General features: G+C 43.1%; 1 protein-coding gene across 6 annotated transcripts in view; it reads left to right on the top strand.

Moving 5' to 3' along the window:
- CHUK (conserved helix-loop-helix ubiquitous kinase) overlaps nt 1-20,393 on the top strand; it is a 34,045-nt gene that overhangs the window by 11,223 nt on the left and 2,429 nt on the right. Inside the window, exons 7-20 of one of the 6 annotated variants that reach the window (XM_010570125.1) lie at nt 137-244; nt 1,823-1,958; nt 3,003-3,197; nt 3,583-3,685; nt 5,984-6,107; nt 7,370-7,521; nt 8,569-8,630; nt 11,201-11,310; nt 13,438-13,487; nt 14,234-14,330; nt 15,173-15,320; nt 16,148-16,284; nt 17,765-17,864; nt 19,818-19,985. In XM_010570125.1, coding sequence (XP_010568427.1) covers nt 137-244; nt 1,823-1,958; nt 3,003-3,197; nt 3,583-3,685; nt 5,984-6,107; nt 7,370-7,521; nt 8,569-8,630; nt 11,201-11,310; nt 13,438-13,487; nt 14,234-14,330; nt 15,173-15,320; nt 16,148-16,284; nt 17,765-17,864; nt 19,818-19,844 — 1,549 coding nt within the window. In that variant the 3' untranslated portion in view covers nt 19,845-19,985. Of the gene's footprint in view, nt 1-136; nt 245-1,822; nt 1,959-3,002; nt 3,198-3,582; nt 3,686-5,983; nt 6,108-7,369; nt 7,522-8,568; nt 8,631-11,200; nt 11,311-13,437; nt 13,488-14,233; nt 14,331-15,172; nt 15,321-15,856; nt 15,929-16,125; nt 16,285-17,764; nt 17,865-19,817; nt 20,123-20,393 lie in introns of those variants that run through there. The other 5 variants (XM_010570129.1, XM_010570126.1, XM_010570128.1 and 2 more) reach the window with 5 other exon arrangements.

Here is a 20,393-nt window from a genome sequence, read left to right as displayed (position 1 = left end):
GTGTCATCTTTGTCCTGAAAGAAGAGTGTTTTTTCTAAAGCTACTAGACTATGGCGCTTTTTGCTGCTGCCATCTTCAGTTGGCCCTTTATGAAAGTAACATTGTCAGTATATCCACAAAGGATTTTATTTTCTAGGCATGAAAAAATCAAGAAGAAGGATCCAAAGCACATCTTTGCTTCTGAAGAGATGAATGGGGAAGTTCGCTTTAGTACCCATTTGCCACAGCCTCACAGCCTCTGTGGGTAAGTGTGTCCTTGTGGCTACATGTGATAATTTTTGGCTTGTCTTTTAAACTGAGGGCTCCTCCTCCTTTATTGCAAGCACTTGAGGGGTCCTCCTTCTTTCTCCAAAGGAGTGTTTCAAGCTCCTGGCAGGCTACCATTTGCTGTTAAGGAATAGCCCATAGCCACATGGCTCTTTTTGTTACTTTGGGCTCTCCAATGGCAGTTCACCCTGCAGTTTGTGGGATGATGGCAGTTCACCTTGCGGTGTGAACTCTGACTGGTTCCCACCCATTATCATAAGGCCTCTGAGTAACATCTACCAGGTAACTTGATGGTATTGAATCTCATAAACCAAGTACTTGAGTTAGCTGCTCTGTGAAAGCAGAAGCTTCTAGTACTTGTGCTGGGAAAACTGCTGCAAGTTCAGCAGAGGCCACAAAGATGGTCAGAGCCTGTTGAACAGAGCATACAAGGAGAGGCCCGTGAAGCTGGGCTTCTTCATTCTGGTGAAGAGAAGACAAAAGGGAGTCTAGTTTTGTCTTCTACTATCTATTGGGGTGTTACAGAGACAACAGGTCTAGGCTTTTCTCAGAGGGACAAAGCAAAAAGACCAAAGGCAACAGCACAAATTACAATAAGGGAGATGAAATTTGGGCACAGGAAGAGGGTTTCCCCGTGCTGGTGATGAGTCCCTGAGAGAGGGCCCCAAGCAGTAGGGGATCTCCATCTGTGGGGACTGCCCAGACTGGCTTGGACAGAGTCCTGAGCAGCCTGCTGTAGTTTTGATGTTGGTCCTGCTGTGGGCTAGCACTCAGACCGAAGACTTCCAGGAGGGCCTTTAATCTGAATTAATTGCTCTGTACCAAGTCAGAAGTCAGGTTCTGATCATTTGTCACTTACTTAGCACTTGTGTCTTTAGATGTTGCCCAGCAGTCCAGCGCAACTCATTGGCATTGGCAGATTTCTAGGAAAAGTACTGGAGTTGAGAATTAAATAAGTGGCTTTGTGCCAGTGCTTTGGGCTTTTTGCACTGTGTACTGTCTTCAAAGATGTTCTTGACAATAAACTTAATATGCTTCTTGTGTGGATAAACGTGGAGGAGAACCTTCCAGGCAGCTCTGCAGCATGGGGATGGTTATTCTGCAGACAAGGCTTTGAAAACTATTCAATTTTATGTGCATCACAGATAGTTTTTGGAGGAAAAAGAACCAAAAAACAATTCTTCCCCTTATCCATTTTGACACACCTTGCTCACGTGTCAAGATACTTTTGACTCAACGAATAGGAGTCAGAAGAAGAAATGTAATGCAAGGTGTATTGGATGGGTGTGTGCTCCTGCTGAGATCAGTGAAGATTGTTGTTACAGTGAGAATGCTCACTCTGTATGTGCTTTCCTCCCCTTCCATGCTTTCCCTGCTGTCAGGATGAGTGACTGCAGTGAAATCACTGTTCTTCACACGTGTTCAGCAGATGTTACACACATATCATCTCTAACCAGAGTTGCAACCTTATTGCTGTTATGAGACCCTAGTTTTCTAAGTGGACTGAGGGTTGTAGAATATCTGCCTTCTCTTTCTTATGGCCCTTCTGTTTCAGTTTAATTGTAGAACCAATGGAAAATTGGTTGCAACTGATGCTGAACTGGGATCCACAACAGAGGGGTGGAGGTTTAGATCCTGAGACCAGTCGTCCAAATTGTTTCCTAATAATGGATCACATACTGAATTTGAAGGTGAGTGAGGATTGTTACTGGGTGTAAAGGCCTACTGAAAGCATCTCAGAGGACAGAACTTGTGTTCAGTGGAGCAAAGCTATAATCCTGGCATCATCCAGCTGCAGGATCATGAGGAATGTTTTTCTTGGTATCAGGAAGTGAGTGTATATACAGCCTGTCTGATGCCTGTCTGAAGGCGAAATATCACCAGCAATATTAATCTCCAGGTTTGCACTTGGAGCAGAAGAATGACCCTGTATTACTGTCTGTCCTCTCAGAAAGGACTCGATAAGATCAAATAATGGTTTCATATTTGCTAATAACAGTTTTCCTGAACACCACTACTGATGCTGTGACCTCCAGGTCCATATACTGTAGTAGTACCTGTAGTAGAACTGAGTTTACGTTCACCTGACTCTTCCCCTTCAAGTAATTATTGGAGCTTTGCTAGAGTAAGACTAGCTGAGGCAAGCATGTATAGAAGCCAGAGGATAATTTTGTCTGATCTGGAAGGATTCCAAAGGAATTAAAGCCCGAAACACAAAATACTGTGCCCATAGTTGGGACTTGTCAAAATTTGTATACTGTGGTGTGGTTTAGGTCTTACAGTCTCTGTCCAGATATAGTGAAACTATAGAGAGGGATATGAGAGCAGTGAGAAGACAAGCACTGGTATGTAACAGCTTTTTTGTATGGAGGGATTAAAGGAAATGGGACCTTTCTTGGCAGCAGTAGTGGCCAGCATCAGAGCCAACAAGGGTCAAGATGGCCTTTATGCTAGCATGTTACCATTCTTTTGATGTAATTAAGCTGCAGCATGGCTTGTGAAGGCTGTTAGTGCATTTGATTGTAATTTTCTCTGACATCAAGTTAAAAATTACAGGCCCAGGCTTTGAGCTTTATTATGTGGGGCTTTACTCCTGAACTTGATTATTGTAGTCATTAAAACTCAAATGATGCTCTTAGTCTAACATGTTAATTGCTACATACTCCCTCCCAGACCTTTGTTTCCTTTGTCTTTGATAGCCAGTGACTTGTAATCAGTTTGTACTCTTTTTACAGATAGTACACATCCTAAATATGACTTCTGCCAAGATCGTTTCATTTCTCTTGCATCCTGAGGAAAGCCTTCATTCCCTTCAGATTCGGATTGAGTTTGAAACAGGAATAAGTACTGGAAATCAGGAACTGCTGTTGGAAACAGGGATTTGCCTGGACCCTCGGAAACCTGCTTCCCAGTGTGTTATTGATGGCGTAGTAAGAACGATTCTGTTCATTGAATGTCTGTCACTTTCTCAGGGAATTTAAAATCTTAGGGAAGATAAACTGCCTTAATTTTTTCCCAGTGGAGACAGTTTGCTCTGTAAGTGTAGTAACTCCTAAGGTCTAGCATTATTTCCTTTCTTGGGTAATGTTAGCAGATTCCTATAGTTATACTCTGTCTAAATATTTAAATAAAGTAACTTGCTAGCAAAGGGTCCTGTGTTTCTGTGGGATCTATGAAAATCAGTTTTTTAAGGCACCTGATAAGAAGAGTGTCTGCCCACAATAATTAGTTCAGAATGTAACCAGGACCCTCTGGGTTAGTAGGAGCTATGTTTGGGATTTCTCTTGTTTATGTTCTCTTCTCTTTTCTCACCAGAGAGGCTGGGATAGCTACATGGTCTATTTGTTTGATAAAAGCAAAACTGTCTATGATGGACCCTTTGCTTCTCGGAGTCTGTCTGATTGTGTAAATTACATTGGTAAGTATGCTGGAGGACAGCTGGGAACTGGAAGTGCTGCTTCTCATGTAATATGAAAGTAGATTTGCCTTACAAATCTCTGTGTATTGCCTTGAAGGGCAGCGTCTAATTCAAAGAGGGCCATTTAAGAACATGGGGCAACCTAACAAAGTTTCATCTGCAGTGCTGTATCTCCACATTTCATAGATGTAGCAGTTCAGAGAATTTATTGCCTGCCCTTTGGGAACTCTTCTATAGAGCAACTTAAGAATTCATTTAAGGTTTTTGCCCTTGTATTAAATTCTGTGCATCTACTCCACCTAAACATTGCCCCACTTAAACAGAACCATGATGTGAAGGAAGGCTTGGGAAATAATACGTGCAACCTAATCTTGTAGCCTGGAGAGGGAAAATTTTGGTTATGTCAGCACACTACATCCTGGAAAGAAGATTCTGTCTTGGGGGCTGTGATTTCATTTGCACAGTCTTCTGCTCTGCTAAAGGGTCTTGTCCCTTCACATCCACAGCGTGTTGCAGTGACATTATGCTGGGATATGTTTGCAGAACTTGAGTCATCGCCCACATAGACATCCTTTGGTGGTACAAAGGGTCAGGGACCTTCTTATCTTAGGGTTTAGCATCTGTAGAAGTTGTGCACATATCCTTTCTCCTACTTCCTGTGCACAGGTACAAACAGGTTTCAGCTCCTTGCAGTCCTGTCTCCTGAGACTGGGTGCTTTGGCTGTTCATGAGCAGTTGCCCTCCTACAGCTCTCCCTAGGTTGATGCTTCTGAACCCCATATCAGCATCTTGAGGATACAGATTACCTTTTTGCCCTATACTGTCTGTGACAGTTGCATTTCAGCTGTGATCCATCTCTCATGTCTTGCCTAAGTGAAAGAACAGGTCCCTCATTCTGTGCTGCTGACAGTTCAGGGCCTGTGTCAGGAAATCCACCTTGCTCTGATCACAGAGCCAAGCCAGTGTATTTGGCCATGTTGCACCAGTTGCAGAACTGCTGTCATTCCCCTGTGGTGGTTATGAGTTAGGGCTGGTCTTCAGACACACTTGGCAGAGGTTCAAAACCTCTTGTACTTTCTTCCCAACAGTTTTCAGCTCTAGTGATAATGTATCTATAACCCCATAGCACTGTTTCTGCTTCTGGTCTCACCAAGCAGAGCCAAGTGCCTGAGAAAGCCCAGGCCCCTCTTTCCTCTTGAGTTGTTAAGAGTAGAGCCTGTCTATTGCTGCATGGATACTGGTGGGATCTGCTCCAATTGGTCCCTCTTAGTTCTAGTGCTGCTGCCTGGCCCTGGCATCATCAGTATACTTTTAGACCACGCATGAAAGCTGCTTCTCTGCTTACAGCTTCCCTTACACGTCTCCTGAAATGACAGCAGTCATCTGCAGGACCTAATATACCTCTGTGAAGGTACCCAGTATACCTGTATGAAGGACCTTGTATACCTCTATGAAAGAAAAAATAGTTGTCAAGGGACAGGAGACATCTAGTGGCATACTGTATGTGCAGGGAATGCTTTGTGACATACTGTTAAGTAGTTTAATTTTCTTTGGTCTGGCTCTGCAGAAATTGTGCTGGTTTTCCTTGTCTCCTTTGTGTCACTCAGGTTTATTCTGATCTTTTTTTTTCCTGTGTTCTGGGCTGTTTTAGTCTGGTGAATCTCATGGTGTGACGTCATTGTGCTGAATCTCTTGGAGCTAAGGCTTTTTACGTGTTTATTGATATCCCAATGTACTGACACTTCTCTGTCTCTATAGAGGAACGCACATAAGTCCTGCATCTTTTCGCCTTAAAACATCTGCATCAGGAATCTGGGAGGAAATGTACAAAAGATTTGAACACATTTTCAGATGAAACACACATCCCAACAGTGACCAGTATCAGTTCATTAAATGGAGCAATTAAATTTGCTTTGCTAGCTTGGGCAAGTGCTTTAGATAGAGTTTTTTGATAAAACCACACTTGGGTCCTCCTTTGTGCCGTGTTTCATGCAGTGTGCCGTGTGTTTGCTAGTGTCAATAGGCCAAAGTGCTCAAAGAAATCAGTACTCTTGTAGCTGTGAGTTCAGACATGAGCTGTTGCATGGCCAGTAGCAGGCTGTCAAATATGGGGGGAGCTGTAACATGAAAAGCTTATACATGCTTAGGCAGCATCACATAAAAATTGAGCAGATCTTATGTGACTTGATCCTTTAGTTTAGGCACCTGAAGCAGGAATTAGGAACATTGTAAGCACTGAAATCCTTCTGTAGAGTTGTCCTTTCATTTGTGTACAGATGTGGTTTTTTTTGCATTCAGTACAGGATAGTAAAATCCAACTGCCAATTCCTCAGCTGCGCAAGGTGTGGGCAGAAGCAGTTCACTACGTGATTGGGCTAAAAGAAGATTATAGCAGGCTTTTCCAGGGCCAGAGAGCTGCCATGTAAGTTATTACTCCTCATTCAGAAGATTCATTGTGCAGATACAGAGACTGTTTGCATGGAAAGGTACATCTCGGGGAGCTTGGGTTAGCCACAATTTTACAGCTCTCTGCTGTTCTCTATTTTTACATTATAAAACATATTTGGGCTGGGAGCTTATTCCACTCCAGGAATTTTACTGCATAGTGGCTGATAACAGCTGAAAAAACTTGAACTTTGAATATAGTCACAGACTCACAGAATGGCTGAGGTTGGCAGGGACCTCTGGAGGTCATCCAGTCTGACCCGCCCTGCTCAAGCAGGGTCACCTAGAGCTGGTTGCCTAGGACCATGTCCAGATGGCTGTTAAATATCTCCAAGGATGGAGACTCCACAGCCTCTCTGGGCACCACCTCTGCGAGTGCTTGGTCACCTTCACAGTAAAAAAAGAGATTCCTAATGTTCAGAGGGAACCTCCTGTGTTTCAATTTTTTGCCTATTGCCTCTAGCCCTGTCACTGGGCACCACTGAAAAGAGCCTGGCTCCATTCTCTGTGCACCCTCCCCTCAGGTATTTATATGTTTTGATCCCCCTCGAGCCTTCTCTTTTCATGGCTGAACAGTCCCAGCTCTCTCAGCCTTACCTCATAGGAGAGATGCTCCAGTCCCTTAGTAATCGTCATAGCCCTTCATTGGCCTCTCGCCAGTATGTCCATGTTTCTGGTGTACTGTGTAACCCAGAACTGGACCCAGGTGTGGCCCCACCAGTGCTGAAACGAGGGGCAGGATCATCTCCCTTGACCTGCTGGCAACATTTCTCCTAATGCAGCCCAGAATAATTGTTTCACAGTAACGATTCTGCCACAGAAAGTGGCAGAATGAGTGGAACTGTTCATTGTATTTGTAGGGTTTTGTTGTTTGATTGAATCACAGAATGGGCAGTGTCATATATCTCAAGTGATTAAAAAGGGACCAGAATTCATCAGGGGCAACATGTGCTACAGGACTCTTTAAATGCTAAGAAATACTCTACACTGCAAGGACTGTTTAAGTGAGCTTGACAAAAAAACTGGGAAATGAGGAAGGACTTCCTCTTTTGCTTGCTGAGGACCTGCAGCTTCTGAGGATGTGAGATGGAGTCTGTGACCCCACTGAAACTCCCTGTTCCAAGGATCTTACAAAATTTTTTGCTAGCTATGTCTTTTTTTCAGGTAATGTGACAGCACTGGCCACATAAGTCCAGATACACTTTTCAGCTAACTTGCTGTTCTTGTTTCATTTGTTAGGCTCAGTCTTCTTCGATATAATGCCAACCTAATCAAAATGAAAAACAATATGGTGTCAGCATCTCAGCAACTGAAAGCAAAGCTGGAATTCTTTCATCAAAGCATTCGCCTCGACCTGGAGAGATACAGTGACCAGATGGCTTATGGCATATGTACGTATTGTGTAATACTTGCCCGTGTGTCTTGTCTGATCCTACAAAGGATCAGACTGACTATGAAGGGCTGTGGGTAAGAACTAGCATTAAAAAAAAAAAAAATGAATGCAGGAGCTGCCAGTGTGTTCCTCAGCATCTTTATGGGTATGTTTTAGCTGGGGCAGATGCAGGAGAAGAGTTTGGCAGAAGCAAAGGCAGGAAGATAAATGTTTTTGGAGACCTTCAGTGACAGTGAAACAGGAGGTCAGCTGTTCCCCACTGAGAACACCAAGCTAATAAAATTAAATAAAATTAGAGTATTAATAGTACTGGTGATGTAAATGTTTGCTATTTATTCATTCAGACTCTGATTCATTTGGAGTTGTCACTGAGCACAAAGTGGAGGGCAGAGTTGCTGCACTTGATATATGGTGGAAGGGCCACTAGCCATCCATGGTAGAACAAATGGACATGGTGACTGTAGAAACACTGTTTTGCACAGTGCTAAGGGAGTGATCTAGCTGTGCTTGATATCAGGAGGTAGCATAAGTCAGGATGAGAGATGAGGTGAAAAAGCACCAGCTATGGTTTTAATGTTACAGAAATGTCTCGATCTTACAAATACTGTTCAGGAGAGAATAGTAAGACTTACGCATAGTTTGGATATACGGCTAAAAACTGAAACTTCAGCCAAAAATTATGACTGGGCTGAAGGACGATGATGGAAAATGGAAAGACTCGGTGAACTGATTTTGGACAGTCTGTGTTTAATCAAAAGTGGCAGTTGTTGAGCTTAATGGTGGAGTTTGACTGAAACTCATTTTAGGCCAGTGATTGCAAACAGTAGTGAAATCCTACCAAAGGGTTTGTATGTGAGTTAAGGTCAAGTACGGAGTTGTTAAGTTGCAACTTTGCTGTCTCTGTGATCTCTGAGTCATGACTGCTGCCTGGAGATTCAGTGTCACGCTCTTTGTGTTCAAATTCAACTGATGTATGTAAAGTTCAGGTCATGCTTCACTTTTGTGTCTGTATCTTTTTAAAAATTAACAACTCTCTTCTCCAAAGCTTCAGAAAAGATGCTCAAAGCCTGGAAGGAGATGGAAGAAAAAGCCTCTCAGTGTGCACAGGTAGGGGATATTAAAGAAGCTTCATTATCTCTCTGTGAAGGAGATCATGACAGGAACTTAGTGTCATATGTGCCACTGCTCTGTCCCTTCAGTGTGTTTCATATCCTACCTGCTGTGGGAATGGGAATATCATTGCAGGTGCATTAAAAAAGAAACAGTCCCCAGTTGCCGGGTTGTTTGAATCTAGTGATTTGAGCAAAACCAACAGAAATGGCACTGGACTCAGTTGTCTCTATAGGAAAGTAGACTATAGAGACAGGTTATTTATTGCCCAAAAGAAACAGCGTTGCTATAGACAGGAGTCTTCCTGGTTGGATTTATTGCACAGAAAAACTTCCATTGCTAAAGCTGAAAATAATACCTATCACTTACTATGCAGTGATTTCAAAATTGCAGTACTTCATTTAGGAGTACAAGCATAAATTTCTGCTGCAAATAAAGATGCAAATTAGTTTTTAATGAGAGTCATCCTTAAGAAATTTAGAGCAGACCTAGAGCCAGCTCTTACTCTGAGTAGTCCTAACAGTTAACAGATGTTTTCACTTGTGGTTTATGGACAGTTGAGCTGATGTAATGGCTTTCTGTTTCTCAGAGTTAGTTCTGCAAAAAAGGCTAGTTGAAATTTATCTACTGTTTAGAATTCTGATCTCTGTCTTCTGGGAACGAGCATTTTAGTTTTGCCTCTGCTGAAAACGATGAGGAGACAGAGGCCTTTTTGACAAAGAATAATTATACCTGCAGTTCTGTCCAGACCTTTATAGGGAAGGAATAGGCTTTTAGCTATGAAAACTAGGGACAGAGGATGATTGTAGTTTATTGTCAAAAGCTGTTTCTTCTTTTCTTCTACTGGATGTGCTGAATAAAGCTTGGGAGAGGGGAGCATTCAGAAGGAATGCAAGGAAAAATCAGCACATTTGTAATGTATTTCTCAGAGTAGAGGTCTTTAAAATACCTTAAAAAGTACTGTGTTTTTTGTGCTCTGTGATAACAGCTAACTGTAAGAGCGCCAAGAACATTGCATGTTCTGCTGACCAGGACTGTTGCATAGTTTGCTGGCTGATGTCTTGCATTTCTGCTCTCCCTTGCAGGGAGTTTTTGTATCAGCCATCATAGTAATACAGAGCACAGTGATTAATACATAAAAATTGCAGACACCATTAGAAACACAAACAAATTACATTGCCTGTTTTTTCCCCTGTGAGGGAATAGACTGGGTAGTTTGGGTTCTGGGATCCATTACCTATCCTGATCTAAGTCAGAAGGTTCTTGGAGCCTTAAATCTGTTTGCTGTGGTATGATAGAGTAGGGGAGTTGTGATTCCCACCTGAATTTACCTCTGGTTAGCTCTTTAAATTTTGGGATCTTGTTGCTCCCTCTTAGGAAGCAAGAAAGATAAAAGGGAGGCTGCTTCTAGCAGAATAACTCAAAGCTGTCACTGGCTGTTTCCAGAAAACCAGGAAGCTCAACAAATATTTACTTTGCGGACCATCAGAATTATGTTCTGTCTTCAAGCCGTGCAGTCCACATGTATAGTCACACCATGTCCATTTATCAGGAATTGAAAATGTTTTACTCTGTAATACACAGTGGTATCTCAGTCTATCTAGCGGGCAGCTTAACTTCTGTGAATTCAAGAGATGCAGTTATGCTGTGTGGTGAGTCACGGTGCTCCAGATAAAGACATTTCTTTTGATAACAGGGTTTACTTCACTTTTTTCTCGCAATCTAATTCTCCTTTGATTATGTGGCTTCTCGCTGCTTCTTCTTCTTGGTTGATTCTTTGCCTGCTAGACCTACAGACATTCCTTTCTGATCAAGGGGTCACATCCCGTTTATATAGCCTCATACCAAGTACTTCTGCAGCTTCAGCAAGGGGTATGTTATGTAAGATGATCAATTTTCAGGTCCTACAGCCTCAAGTCAGAAAGGAAAAGCTGAAATGGCTGAAAATACTTTCTCAGGAAAGCAGATCAGTGCCCACAGTCCATGGCACTAAGACCGATTACAGTGACCAGTGCTTTCTTAACCATGCTCGGGATCTCCAGTGCATGTCTGTTATCACATACCCACTCCTTATGCTCAGAAATGTTGTTGTTGGCTGCCTCACCTAACATATGTGGGGGCTTGGTATAAGATCAGTACCTTTTATATTGCTTTGAGGAAGATGTGAAATACTGGAGAAATGTCAGACCAAAATGCGTATGGGAGGGTAAAATGTGAGAGCACCCTCTGTCCATATGGTAAGAGTAGGAGAAAAAAACCTTTGCTGCTGAAACGTATGTAGAGCCAGAGAGTGTGTGTGTGCGCGCGTGCGCACGTGCACAGCACACATCTCAAAGAGATAGGAGTTATGAAGAAACTGATTTTTCTCATCCAGTGTGGTTGTCAGAGATTTGGATCCAGGTGATATCATGCACTGAGAAGATAATGACACTAACCTCAATTATTGTAGCGGCCGTCATGTCAAAGAGCTTTTTTCTCCTAAACTCTGCGTGGTACTCTGGGGATCTTTCTATCTACTTTAGTGCTCTCCTCCTCCAGTTTGATTTATACCTACATTTTGCCATTAGGCTGAAGATATTGGATATCTGGATGAGCAGATCATGGCTCTGCACACAGAGATTGTAGAGCTTCAGAAGAGTCCATATGCAAGGCGCCAGGGAGAAGTCATGGAGAGCTTGTAAGTCCTTTTGCTTATTATTTTTATGGCATGTAAATGTATTTTGTGTATTGCAGTGTCTGAGGGTTTTTTTTTTTCTCTGTTGGTGGTTCCATCAGCGCTTTTGAAATGCACTCTCCGCTTTTTGCAAACTGCAAGTACAGAGTAGTTTGCAGTTGGTTTAAGATCATTTTGCTGGTAAAAGGGAAGATCTCACCACTTGTGACTGTATGTTCCTCATTCTTCTTGAAGTTATGATCACTTGGCAGCATTATAAGGCAGAATAGGACACTGCTGTATCCCAAAGCTAGCTGTGCAAGAAAGATTAACATTCAGTTGCATGGGTAAACTCATCTAGCTTACCTAACTTACCCTGCAGCCACACAATGACTAGACCTGGGGAAACATGGAAAAGAGAGCTGGAGAGGACAAGACACTTCTCTATCACTGACTATGAAATTTCATCTTAGAAGAGGGTGGGTCTAAGATACATCTTGGTCTCAACTGAAAAATGCAGAGCATCTTTTTGCATCAGAGAAGAGTGAATTTTATAGTGTTGAGTGAGAAAATGATGATGTCATTGTAAAGTCCTGTTAAGTATCTTCAATGTGTTTTCAAAGGAAGGATGATTAACAACTCTTGGATTCTTGAATATTTGGAAACTTGAATTTTTTTTTTTTTTTAAGTATTAAAGTATGAAAGAGCTAACTGGTATTACTGATCTTAGGAAGACTTTTTGTAGTTTGGGCTCTTGCTGAGAGCACAAGTGACAGTTATAAAAGAGAGGGATCGAATAGCCACCAAGACTGAATAGCCACTAAATCTGTTGTTAATAAGAGCTCTTCTGAATGACTGACTATTCTGGGAGGAAATGTGCTTGTTCCTGGCATGTTCTCCCCCCTCCTTCTTTGCAGAGGTAGATCAGCTAGGTTGCTTTTCATCCATGTGTAGTTGCAGGAGCAGCAGAACTAATGCACAGGGGAGGAAGTGGTGGAAGGGAGAACCACCTCTTGCAGCAGTAGCCCCCATTCAGAGCAGCTTAAACTAAAAATGAACCTGCCTCCTAAAACGTTGTTAAGCACTTCCTCCACTGCAAACCCATCAGCTATTTGCAAGGTGCTTAAAGTGTGCCCTAAGCTGTTGATTATTCTGGTCTAAAGCTACTCCTCTTAATGAGGAGTGAAATGGAGAACAGATTGAGTCTCCTGCTCTTCAGTTTTTGGGGCTGTATAGGGAAGCATACTGTAGAGCACTAGCTTAAGGTTTGAGATACACAGCCATGAGACACACATGGATCCTGGGTGATATCTCAGGTTTATCTGATGGTGCTGGATGCTAATGTTCTCTTTTTACCAGTGCAGCAGGAGTAAAGAGCACCTCTCCCCCTATCCTTGGCTGATGTAGGAGTTTGAAGATGGATAACTATCCAGCGCACTAGATATGCTAACTTACATAAGCAGAAGCAGCTTTCATGATCTCTTGAAACAGTATTGGGGTGATCTAAGGGCAGCTGGGGGGAAGAAGAGGCCTGTTGAGGGCCCAAAAGCAGAACTGGCTAAACTGCTACTTGTTTCTGACAGACTTTTGATTCAGAACAGTGAAGATTTGTTCAAGGGTGGAAGCTTCAGTGTTTGGCTGCTTTTGAAATATTTGAAAGAAGTAACATTTATTTAATGGGAAGAAGAGAAACACTGTCCTCTTGTTTGTGATGCAGCTGTCTTTCCACTTACAGAATATCACTAAAATTCAGGCAAAAAATGCAGAACAGGAACTAGAATTTCTCAGGCAGTTGTGCAGAAGTACATATAGTTACAAAAAAGAAATTTCATAATTCAGGATACCATGGAAGGAAAGCACAGCTGAGCCACATGAAAATTTGAAACTGAAAATAACCTTCAATTGGTATGGTTATCTGACAAGAAAATGCATAATCAGAGGAAAAGAGAGACAGCTTTTAGGGAAGAGTTGGTTTCCATCACAGAAAGACTGTCCCTTGTGTTCCAAATATCATACTTGTATACTAGCTGTAGAAGAAGGTGGCATCTCCAATGTATGAGGTTCAGCAAGGGATAACTTAATTGCAATGCTTTTTTTTCTTGAGTTACTGGCTTGTTGATACATATATGAATAATTTTCTTCTTTTTACAGGGAACAGAGAGCGATAGACCTGTACAAGCAATTAAAAACAAGACCTCCAGGTATGGAAGGAGATGGTTCAAAGGCCATTTCGCACTTGTACCCCGTGACTAATTTTTCTGAACTCAAACCCAGAAAATACTGTTTAGAAGGCAAATGATTGTATTAAAATTAGCCAGACTCAAGGGCATACCTTAAGATGATTTCGTCTTTTTGCTGAGCCTAGAGCTCTCCCAAATTCTGTAGTTCTGTTCCTCAGCCATGGGTTTGTCTTTTGTTTTTCAGTCTTGGAGCATCTGCCCTGAACATGTGTCTGCCTTCTGGCATTCTCTACCTTTTTTGCTGCCCCAAATACTATTGCTTTACTCACCCCAGACATGGGAAGAACTGCTGTTCCTCTGTTGCCACTCCCACCCAAGGGCAGTCTCTTTTCTCCCTCTCCTCCTGTCTCTCAGTTGTACTGGATGGAGCCCCATGTTTGGGCCTTATTATGTTCTGAACATAGTAACTGGTGAGCAGAAAGATTTAGTTACTTGTGCATTTTGCAACTACCTGCAGTCCTTATTGAAGCCAGTATCTAGACAGCAAGAGTGGCTGGAATTGTATACGTTACTGTGGCGAGAAGAGACGTTAAGGAAGAGCTGTGCCTAATGAGAGGTTTTGACAGACTTTAAGATGTTTCATTGGGCTTCAGTTTGTTTGGCTGCACTCATTAAGTCAAATCTGTCCTTGACTCTGAATGTTTGTGTTCAGAGTAGCTCCTTGCTGAAGAGCATTTTACTAATGTGGTGATTCATGGCCCTTCCAGATCATGCGTACAGTGACAGCACGGACATGGTGAAGATCATTGTGCAGACAGTACAGAGCCAAGACCGAGTTCTCAAGGAGCTCTTTGGCCATCTCAGGTACTTTATGCAGAGAAAAACCCAAGCAAATGCAATTTGTAGCTTTGTAGCAGGAAAGGAGAGGGAAAACCATGGAGATTGGAGCCCAGAAGCTCCATCCACAGGTATACGTTTCTCACAGCAATATTAATTCTGTTCCTTTGTGTCTGTGTTGAATTTCCATTTACTTTATTAAAACATATAGCTATTTTGTATAACTTAATAGGGAAGGGGAGGACAATGCACAAGCTTGTACTGTTAGCATCCAAGAGTTCACTTTAAAATGAGACAAATTCTGCCAGTGTTTAGGTTGGGATTTAAAATTTTAAGGAAAAAAAGGAATAATGTAACCGCTGAGAAGACACCACAGTGATTCGTTCATTAATTCATTAATTCTTCAAGTAGCTCAGAAAAAATGTCATTATGCAGATCTCAGTAGTTAGCAAAGCATGATTTAGTTTTATTTTCACGTGTGGCTTATGCTTAGTAGATCCCATAAAGGAAGTTGTTAGCTATGGTATGGTCAGTCTACAGAGACCAACACAGACCAGAGAAGATTAATAAAATACCGTGGTTGAGTTGCTGTGCTGTCCACTGTCATCAGGATCAATTTTTGCATTTCAAATAAGAAGAGCTTATATTGTGGGTATTAATAGTAATGTCATCTGCCTGCTTTTTCGAGTCTTAACCAGGGGTCCCTCCAGTCTTGCAGGTTTTCTACCTGCAGCTGTCACAGTGCTGTGCTAAGAGAAAGGGGTGTTCTTAAAGAATTTTTCTTGAATCCGAAGGCGAGGCTTTTGGTTTTGCCAGAATGTATTGCCACACAAGCTGGAAAGTAACTTTGTGTTTGTTTTTTATTATAGCAAACTCTTGGGCTGTAAGCAGAAGATTATTGACTTGCTTCCAAAGATTGAAGTGGCTCTAAATAACATCAAGGAAGCCGACAACTCAGTGATGCAGATGCAGGGCAAAAGACAAAGGGAGATATGGCATTTGCTGAAAATTGCTTGCGTAAGTAACTTTTGGACCATTTGTTAGCTCTTCCTTCCAGTGCAGGAGCCAGGGGACATCACATGAAACACTGAAGAGACCAAAAAGGAGTAACTTCCACACAGTCGTTGATTTTTACTGTAGAGAAGAGGAGTTTGAGATGCTAAAAGTTGATAGGGTAGACAAATTCATGGAAAAGCAGGCCAGTAGAGGAGTCCTTGGTCCCAGTAAGTCATCAAACTGCAAATCGCTGGTGGCTGGGGTACAGTAGACACGCCATGCTGTGCACCTTGTTCTTACGTTCCCTGGACGTGTAGTGTCGGCTGCTGTTGGAGGGCTTACGCTGGGATAGGTGAACTTCAACCTCATGTAGTAAACCTATCGTGATTTTAGTGCTGCAAAAGCAAAACAGGTGCTTTCCTGGTTAGTTTAAGGTGTTTTAAGACTAGACTGTTTTTTCTGCATCAATTATAGTGACGATACAGCTGAAGCAATCTGATTTCCACATACCTACATTTAAGGTTGGTATAGGAAACATGTATGTCTTTCCCCGTCAGAAGAGTTGCTGCTGTGCATGACTCACAGTTTAGGACATGGCCTCCTAATTTTTCAGTGTAGAAGACATGCCATGTACAACACAGGTGACTTACATGCAGAGGCATTTGGTACCAGCTACATCTGCAGAACTGTGCAGGGTTGTATCAGCTGACTTGCCAGCCACTGGCCTAGATTGTGTGTATGTGTTACGAACAGTGCTTATGTTTAATCACAAGTCTTGTATGCAAAATAATTAAGCCTGACTAAATTCTTCCTTTGTCCATCACAGCAGATGAATTTCTTTTTTCTAGACACAGAGCTCTTCTCGTTCGCTGGTAAGCTCCAGCCTGGAAGGCACAGCCTCAACTCCGGCAGCCACGTGGCTCGCACAGAGCTCCTCAGGGAACGTACCTCACCCTCTGTCATCTATGGCAACTCCCGAAGATGGGTAAGAGCTGTTGGGAAAGGAGGCCACTGCAGAGAAGTCAGTGTAGCCATTTTGTATGCATACACTGAAATCCTGTCCTCTGCTGCGGGAGTCTCCAGTGCTGAGGGGGCCTGAGGGGCATTTCTTCACCACATCCCATGTGGTGGTTTTTGGATATGCTGTGCAGGGAGAGTTTTGGTATGCTAGACTGTCTCCAAAGGCAACATTGTTCAACTCCTGACTGGAGTTTTAGTAACTTGCCTCTGGTCATATCACAGCAAAATGCAGCAATAAGATTTTGAGCCAAAATGCAGTTTCTTTTCATGCCCGGGTTCTGGTGCAAGTCCCAGATAAATCAGGCCATATTTAGTGCTGCTTACAGCTTCAGTGATATTAAAAAATCTCAATTCAAATGGAGGTCTGAAGTCGGGGTCAGTACTGAGGAATCCTTCTGGTTCAATGTCTGGGGGGTTTTTTATCCTTCCAAAAAATGCTTCAGTAGCTCATGTGTCACTAATGCTCTAAAAAATCAGGAATTAGGTTGGACTCTTTATTCAGAAACCTCGGCTCTCTGGTCCTGAGCAAGTTCCACATACCACTCTCAGATAAAGCACTGTGCTGTTCATTTCTTGTGCGTCATGTTACTCTGTCTTGGGGTTGGATTTGGTTATTAAGGCCCTTCTCTCTCAGCCAGTCTTAACTGAGTAAGAGTTGTCAGGAGCTGAGAGGTTTCTCTTTGCTTCATTAGCAATTTTACTTCCAGTCAGCATAACAGAAGGGAAGGTGTCCCTCAGACTACTCAGCCCTTGATCTGCAGCAGTGCTAGTTTTGTGGAGGCTGTGGCAGGGGCTGTGAACATTGGCATCAAACCATTTGGCCATCTCTTTCTTTTTGGGTGGTCAGGGAAACACCTAGGTTCTGAAGATACACATCTTCTAAGCAGGCTTTTGCTGGAAGTCAGTTGATTTTTCTGAAACCCTGAGCAACCTTTCCCACTTCCTCTTTTCTGTCTGCTGCTGCGGGGCAATTTTTGTCTCTGAGTAATGTGGGGTGATCACCTTTTTAATAGGTGCTTTCCTGAGCAAGGTGCCTTTGGATCACCTCAGAGCTCCTCTTTGAACCATGACTTCACTGTACGAGGCACTGTACAAAGAGTCAAGAGATGTAAACCTTATGGGGAATGGGCAGTAATTTCAAGCCCCTCGTACGCAGCTCACTTCCTAGGTTCTGTTAAGGCTGAGTTTCGGTGTGGCTTGTGCAGTTCCTCTGTAAGGAAGGAGTGCAAATTCATACTTCCAGGGTAGGGATCTGCAGGGTGCCACCTCAAGGCATGTTTTTGTGCCCTACAAGGTAGCTCCTACAATTGCAGAGAGCTCCTATAAATCGGTTTGGGGGTTGTTTGTTTATTGTTTGGTTTGGGTGGGGTTTTTTCCCCGTTTTTTTGACGTTGGTGTTACTTTGTGTTTTAAATCTGTCATCTTATGCCTTCCCTTCCCTGCAGGGAAAATTTTATCCATGTGATAGAAGAGAATCTGAATTACCTCGAACTCTTTAGCAGTATTTTGCAGGAAGCGAGACAGGAGCAGAACAACAGCATGATGGTAAGTCTGTTGATGTATCTCTGAGGACCTGATTTTTAAGAGCCATGGCAGGGTCCTGTGGGAGTGTGAGAACCCCTTAAATAGGGTCATTTGTGATGATGTGAATTGCTGTGGCTGGCACGTGTTGTCTGTCATCCCTCCTGGACTCCGCTAACATGCTGGTCCTTATGGAAGGTAGCCCTCGGTGCTAGTGTCAGCCGAGTGGTCTGCATGGCAGAGTGGGCTGTTCTGTGGGGCCCCCCTGACTGGTAGGGCTTGCTCTGAATGCCGGTTGCATTCTCAACCGTAGAGTCCTGGTTCGTGTCCCTGCACTGGAGTGGACAGGGTTCTCCATTCCCAGAGCCCTTTCCTGATGATTAACTGAAGCTCTCCTTATGGCAGAAAGGGGGCTTTAAAGAGAACTAAGAAGGCTCTTTGCACAAATTGGTATTTCAACCAAGAAATGACAAAAGTAAATAATGATCACCTGGACATTTTGATGCAGTCTGAAACTCTGTTTCTGACCTACTAATTGAGGCCAGTAAGTTACTGCTCAAGAGAGCCCGGTTACCAGAAGAATGAAGAGCACCACAGAATACTGGTCTTTTAGAAGAGGCTCTCAGCTGATTTTAGAGGCTGTATCACAGAAGCACGTGTATAAATATAGTGAGAAAAGGACAATTAGGCATGTAGATTGACCTGTTTATAAGGGAGAGGAGTCAATACATCTTCTGTTAGTATGAGATTGTCTCACAAATTTATTGCAGTCCTGTAAAGAAGTCAAAGATCCTCTGATATGCTGTAACTTGGATTTTCAAAAAGCTTCTTAAAGGTCTCCTTAAATTATGACTTCCATTCTCATGGGATAAAAAAGTTGAAGCAGTTTACCAATTGTAACTGCTGAAATAACAAGGAACAGAGGGTTGGGGAAATGGAGGTGGTTGATGAAATGGAGCTCTTATAATTCATAAACATTTGAATGTTCTAATGTTAATGAATAATAGTAAACAGTGAACTGAGAGTTTACTGGAGTTACCAAATTATTTGGGATGGTGAAATGAAAACTTACTAGTGAGAGTTGCAGGTGACACTGTAATAGCAAGGGATTGAGCAATATGAATGGGGAAATTATATTAGCTACTGATTAAGGCAAAGTAATTACATTAGTAGGGAAAACAGCCTTAATTATGTATACATTGGTCGATTAATGCTGTATTTGTCTTTGTTCAGTTCTGACAGGGTTGGTATCAGTTGTGTGACAGTCTTCTCTCCCATCTTGTCTCCTTGCTGTGGCTGGAGATGAGCGAGAAGCTGTATGACTGGCTTCTTACCTGTTAATCATCCATGTCTCTGTCACCTCCTTTGTCTCATTCCAAGGTGTGACATCTGTCTCTGGCATGTTTTAGCCCAGAAAGATTATTTGTTGTTGTGGGATCACGCTTTGCAGATCAACACCTGTTTTCTTATGTTTGGTTTCTTTCCCCTTTTCCTTGCATCAGGGGACAGAAGTTAGGCAACAGGAAAACAGCAGAAAATGGGATTTGTCCTCTTCAATTCACTTGGGGAAAAAAACAGAGGAAAAAAGAATGAATAACTACAAGAACCTTTTCTCTATTTTGCATACCTGTGACTTGGAGCCTTTCTTTCTTTTTAATTTGTGTTCTTGCACTACCCCTATGTCCCATGGTGCACTAGAAACCCCAGCAGTAGGTTTTGTGCAGGCACAAAATGCAATTTCCAAAGCGAGTACAGTCCCGTGACGTGTCTGAGCACTGCAGTAAGTATGGGGGATTTTGTACTGGGGGCAAACCGGGTCGTGAAATTGTGAGATTACTTTTCAGCTCTTAGATCAACATGATTCTTTCTGAGAAGAGAGAGAAGCTGGATACTGAGCGTCCTTTGGTCACCACCTTGGAAATGTATGTTCAATAGCCATTTCCTGCACTTCAGTTGTTTCCTTGCTGCTTCTTTCAGAGTTTTGACTGGAGCTGGCTGAAATAGCCAAAGGAGCCGACGTGCTGCTATCTGGAAAGTGCCTGCATGCTGAGTGGTGGCTCGGCAGCCTTCGATGCGACGAGCTGGAGGGGACTGGTCGATCAATCACCCTGTGTTTTGTAAACCTTAGGGGAGTTGATTACAAAGGTGGTGGTCCGTAGCAGATACACCGTCGGCAGTAACAAACAGCATTTTACAGGCTCTTGCCTCGTTGGGCTTTCAACTAAACAAGTAATCCGCTTCACCTGTGGTGGGCTCCCGTGGGGGCAGCCGGCCGGTCGGATCCCGGGTCCCCACAGAACCCTTCCTGGAGAGGAAGGGAGGAGAGCTGAGGGGTGGCGGCTGCCTCAGGGCCGGGGCCCCGCTGCCCCCCCCGGCCCTCCCGCCGCTTGTCACGACTGCTCACGTGTGTAATATGAATGTATAGATTATCTATATTTTAAATACAATTAACCGCAATAAACGCTGTGGAGAGGCTCTCGGTGCTCCCTCTCGACGGGCGGGCGGGGGAGCCCGCCCTCGCGGCGTTGCCGGGCAACGGGGCGGCGGCCCCGC

The sequence above is a fragment of the Haliaeetus leucocephalus genome, unplaced genomic scaffold (assembly GCF_000737465.1).
Source record: "Haliaeetus leucocephalus isolate CR32 unplaced genomic scaffold, Haliaeetus_leucocephalus-4.0 Scaffold291, whole genome shotgun sequence".
NCBI lineage: Eukaryota > Metazoa > Chordata > Aves > Accipitriformes > Accipitridae > Haliaeetus > Haliaeetus leucocephalus.
Note: the sequence above shows the minus strand (reverse complement) of the source record. Positions and strands in the feature narration are given on the sequence as shown.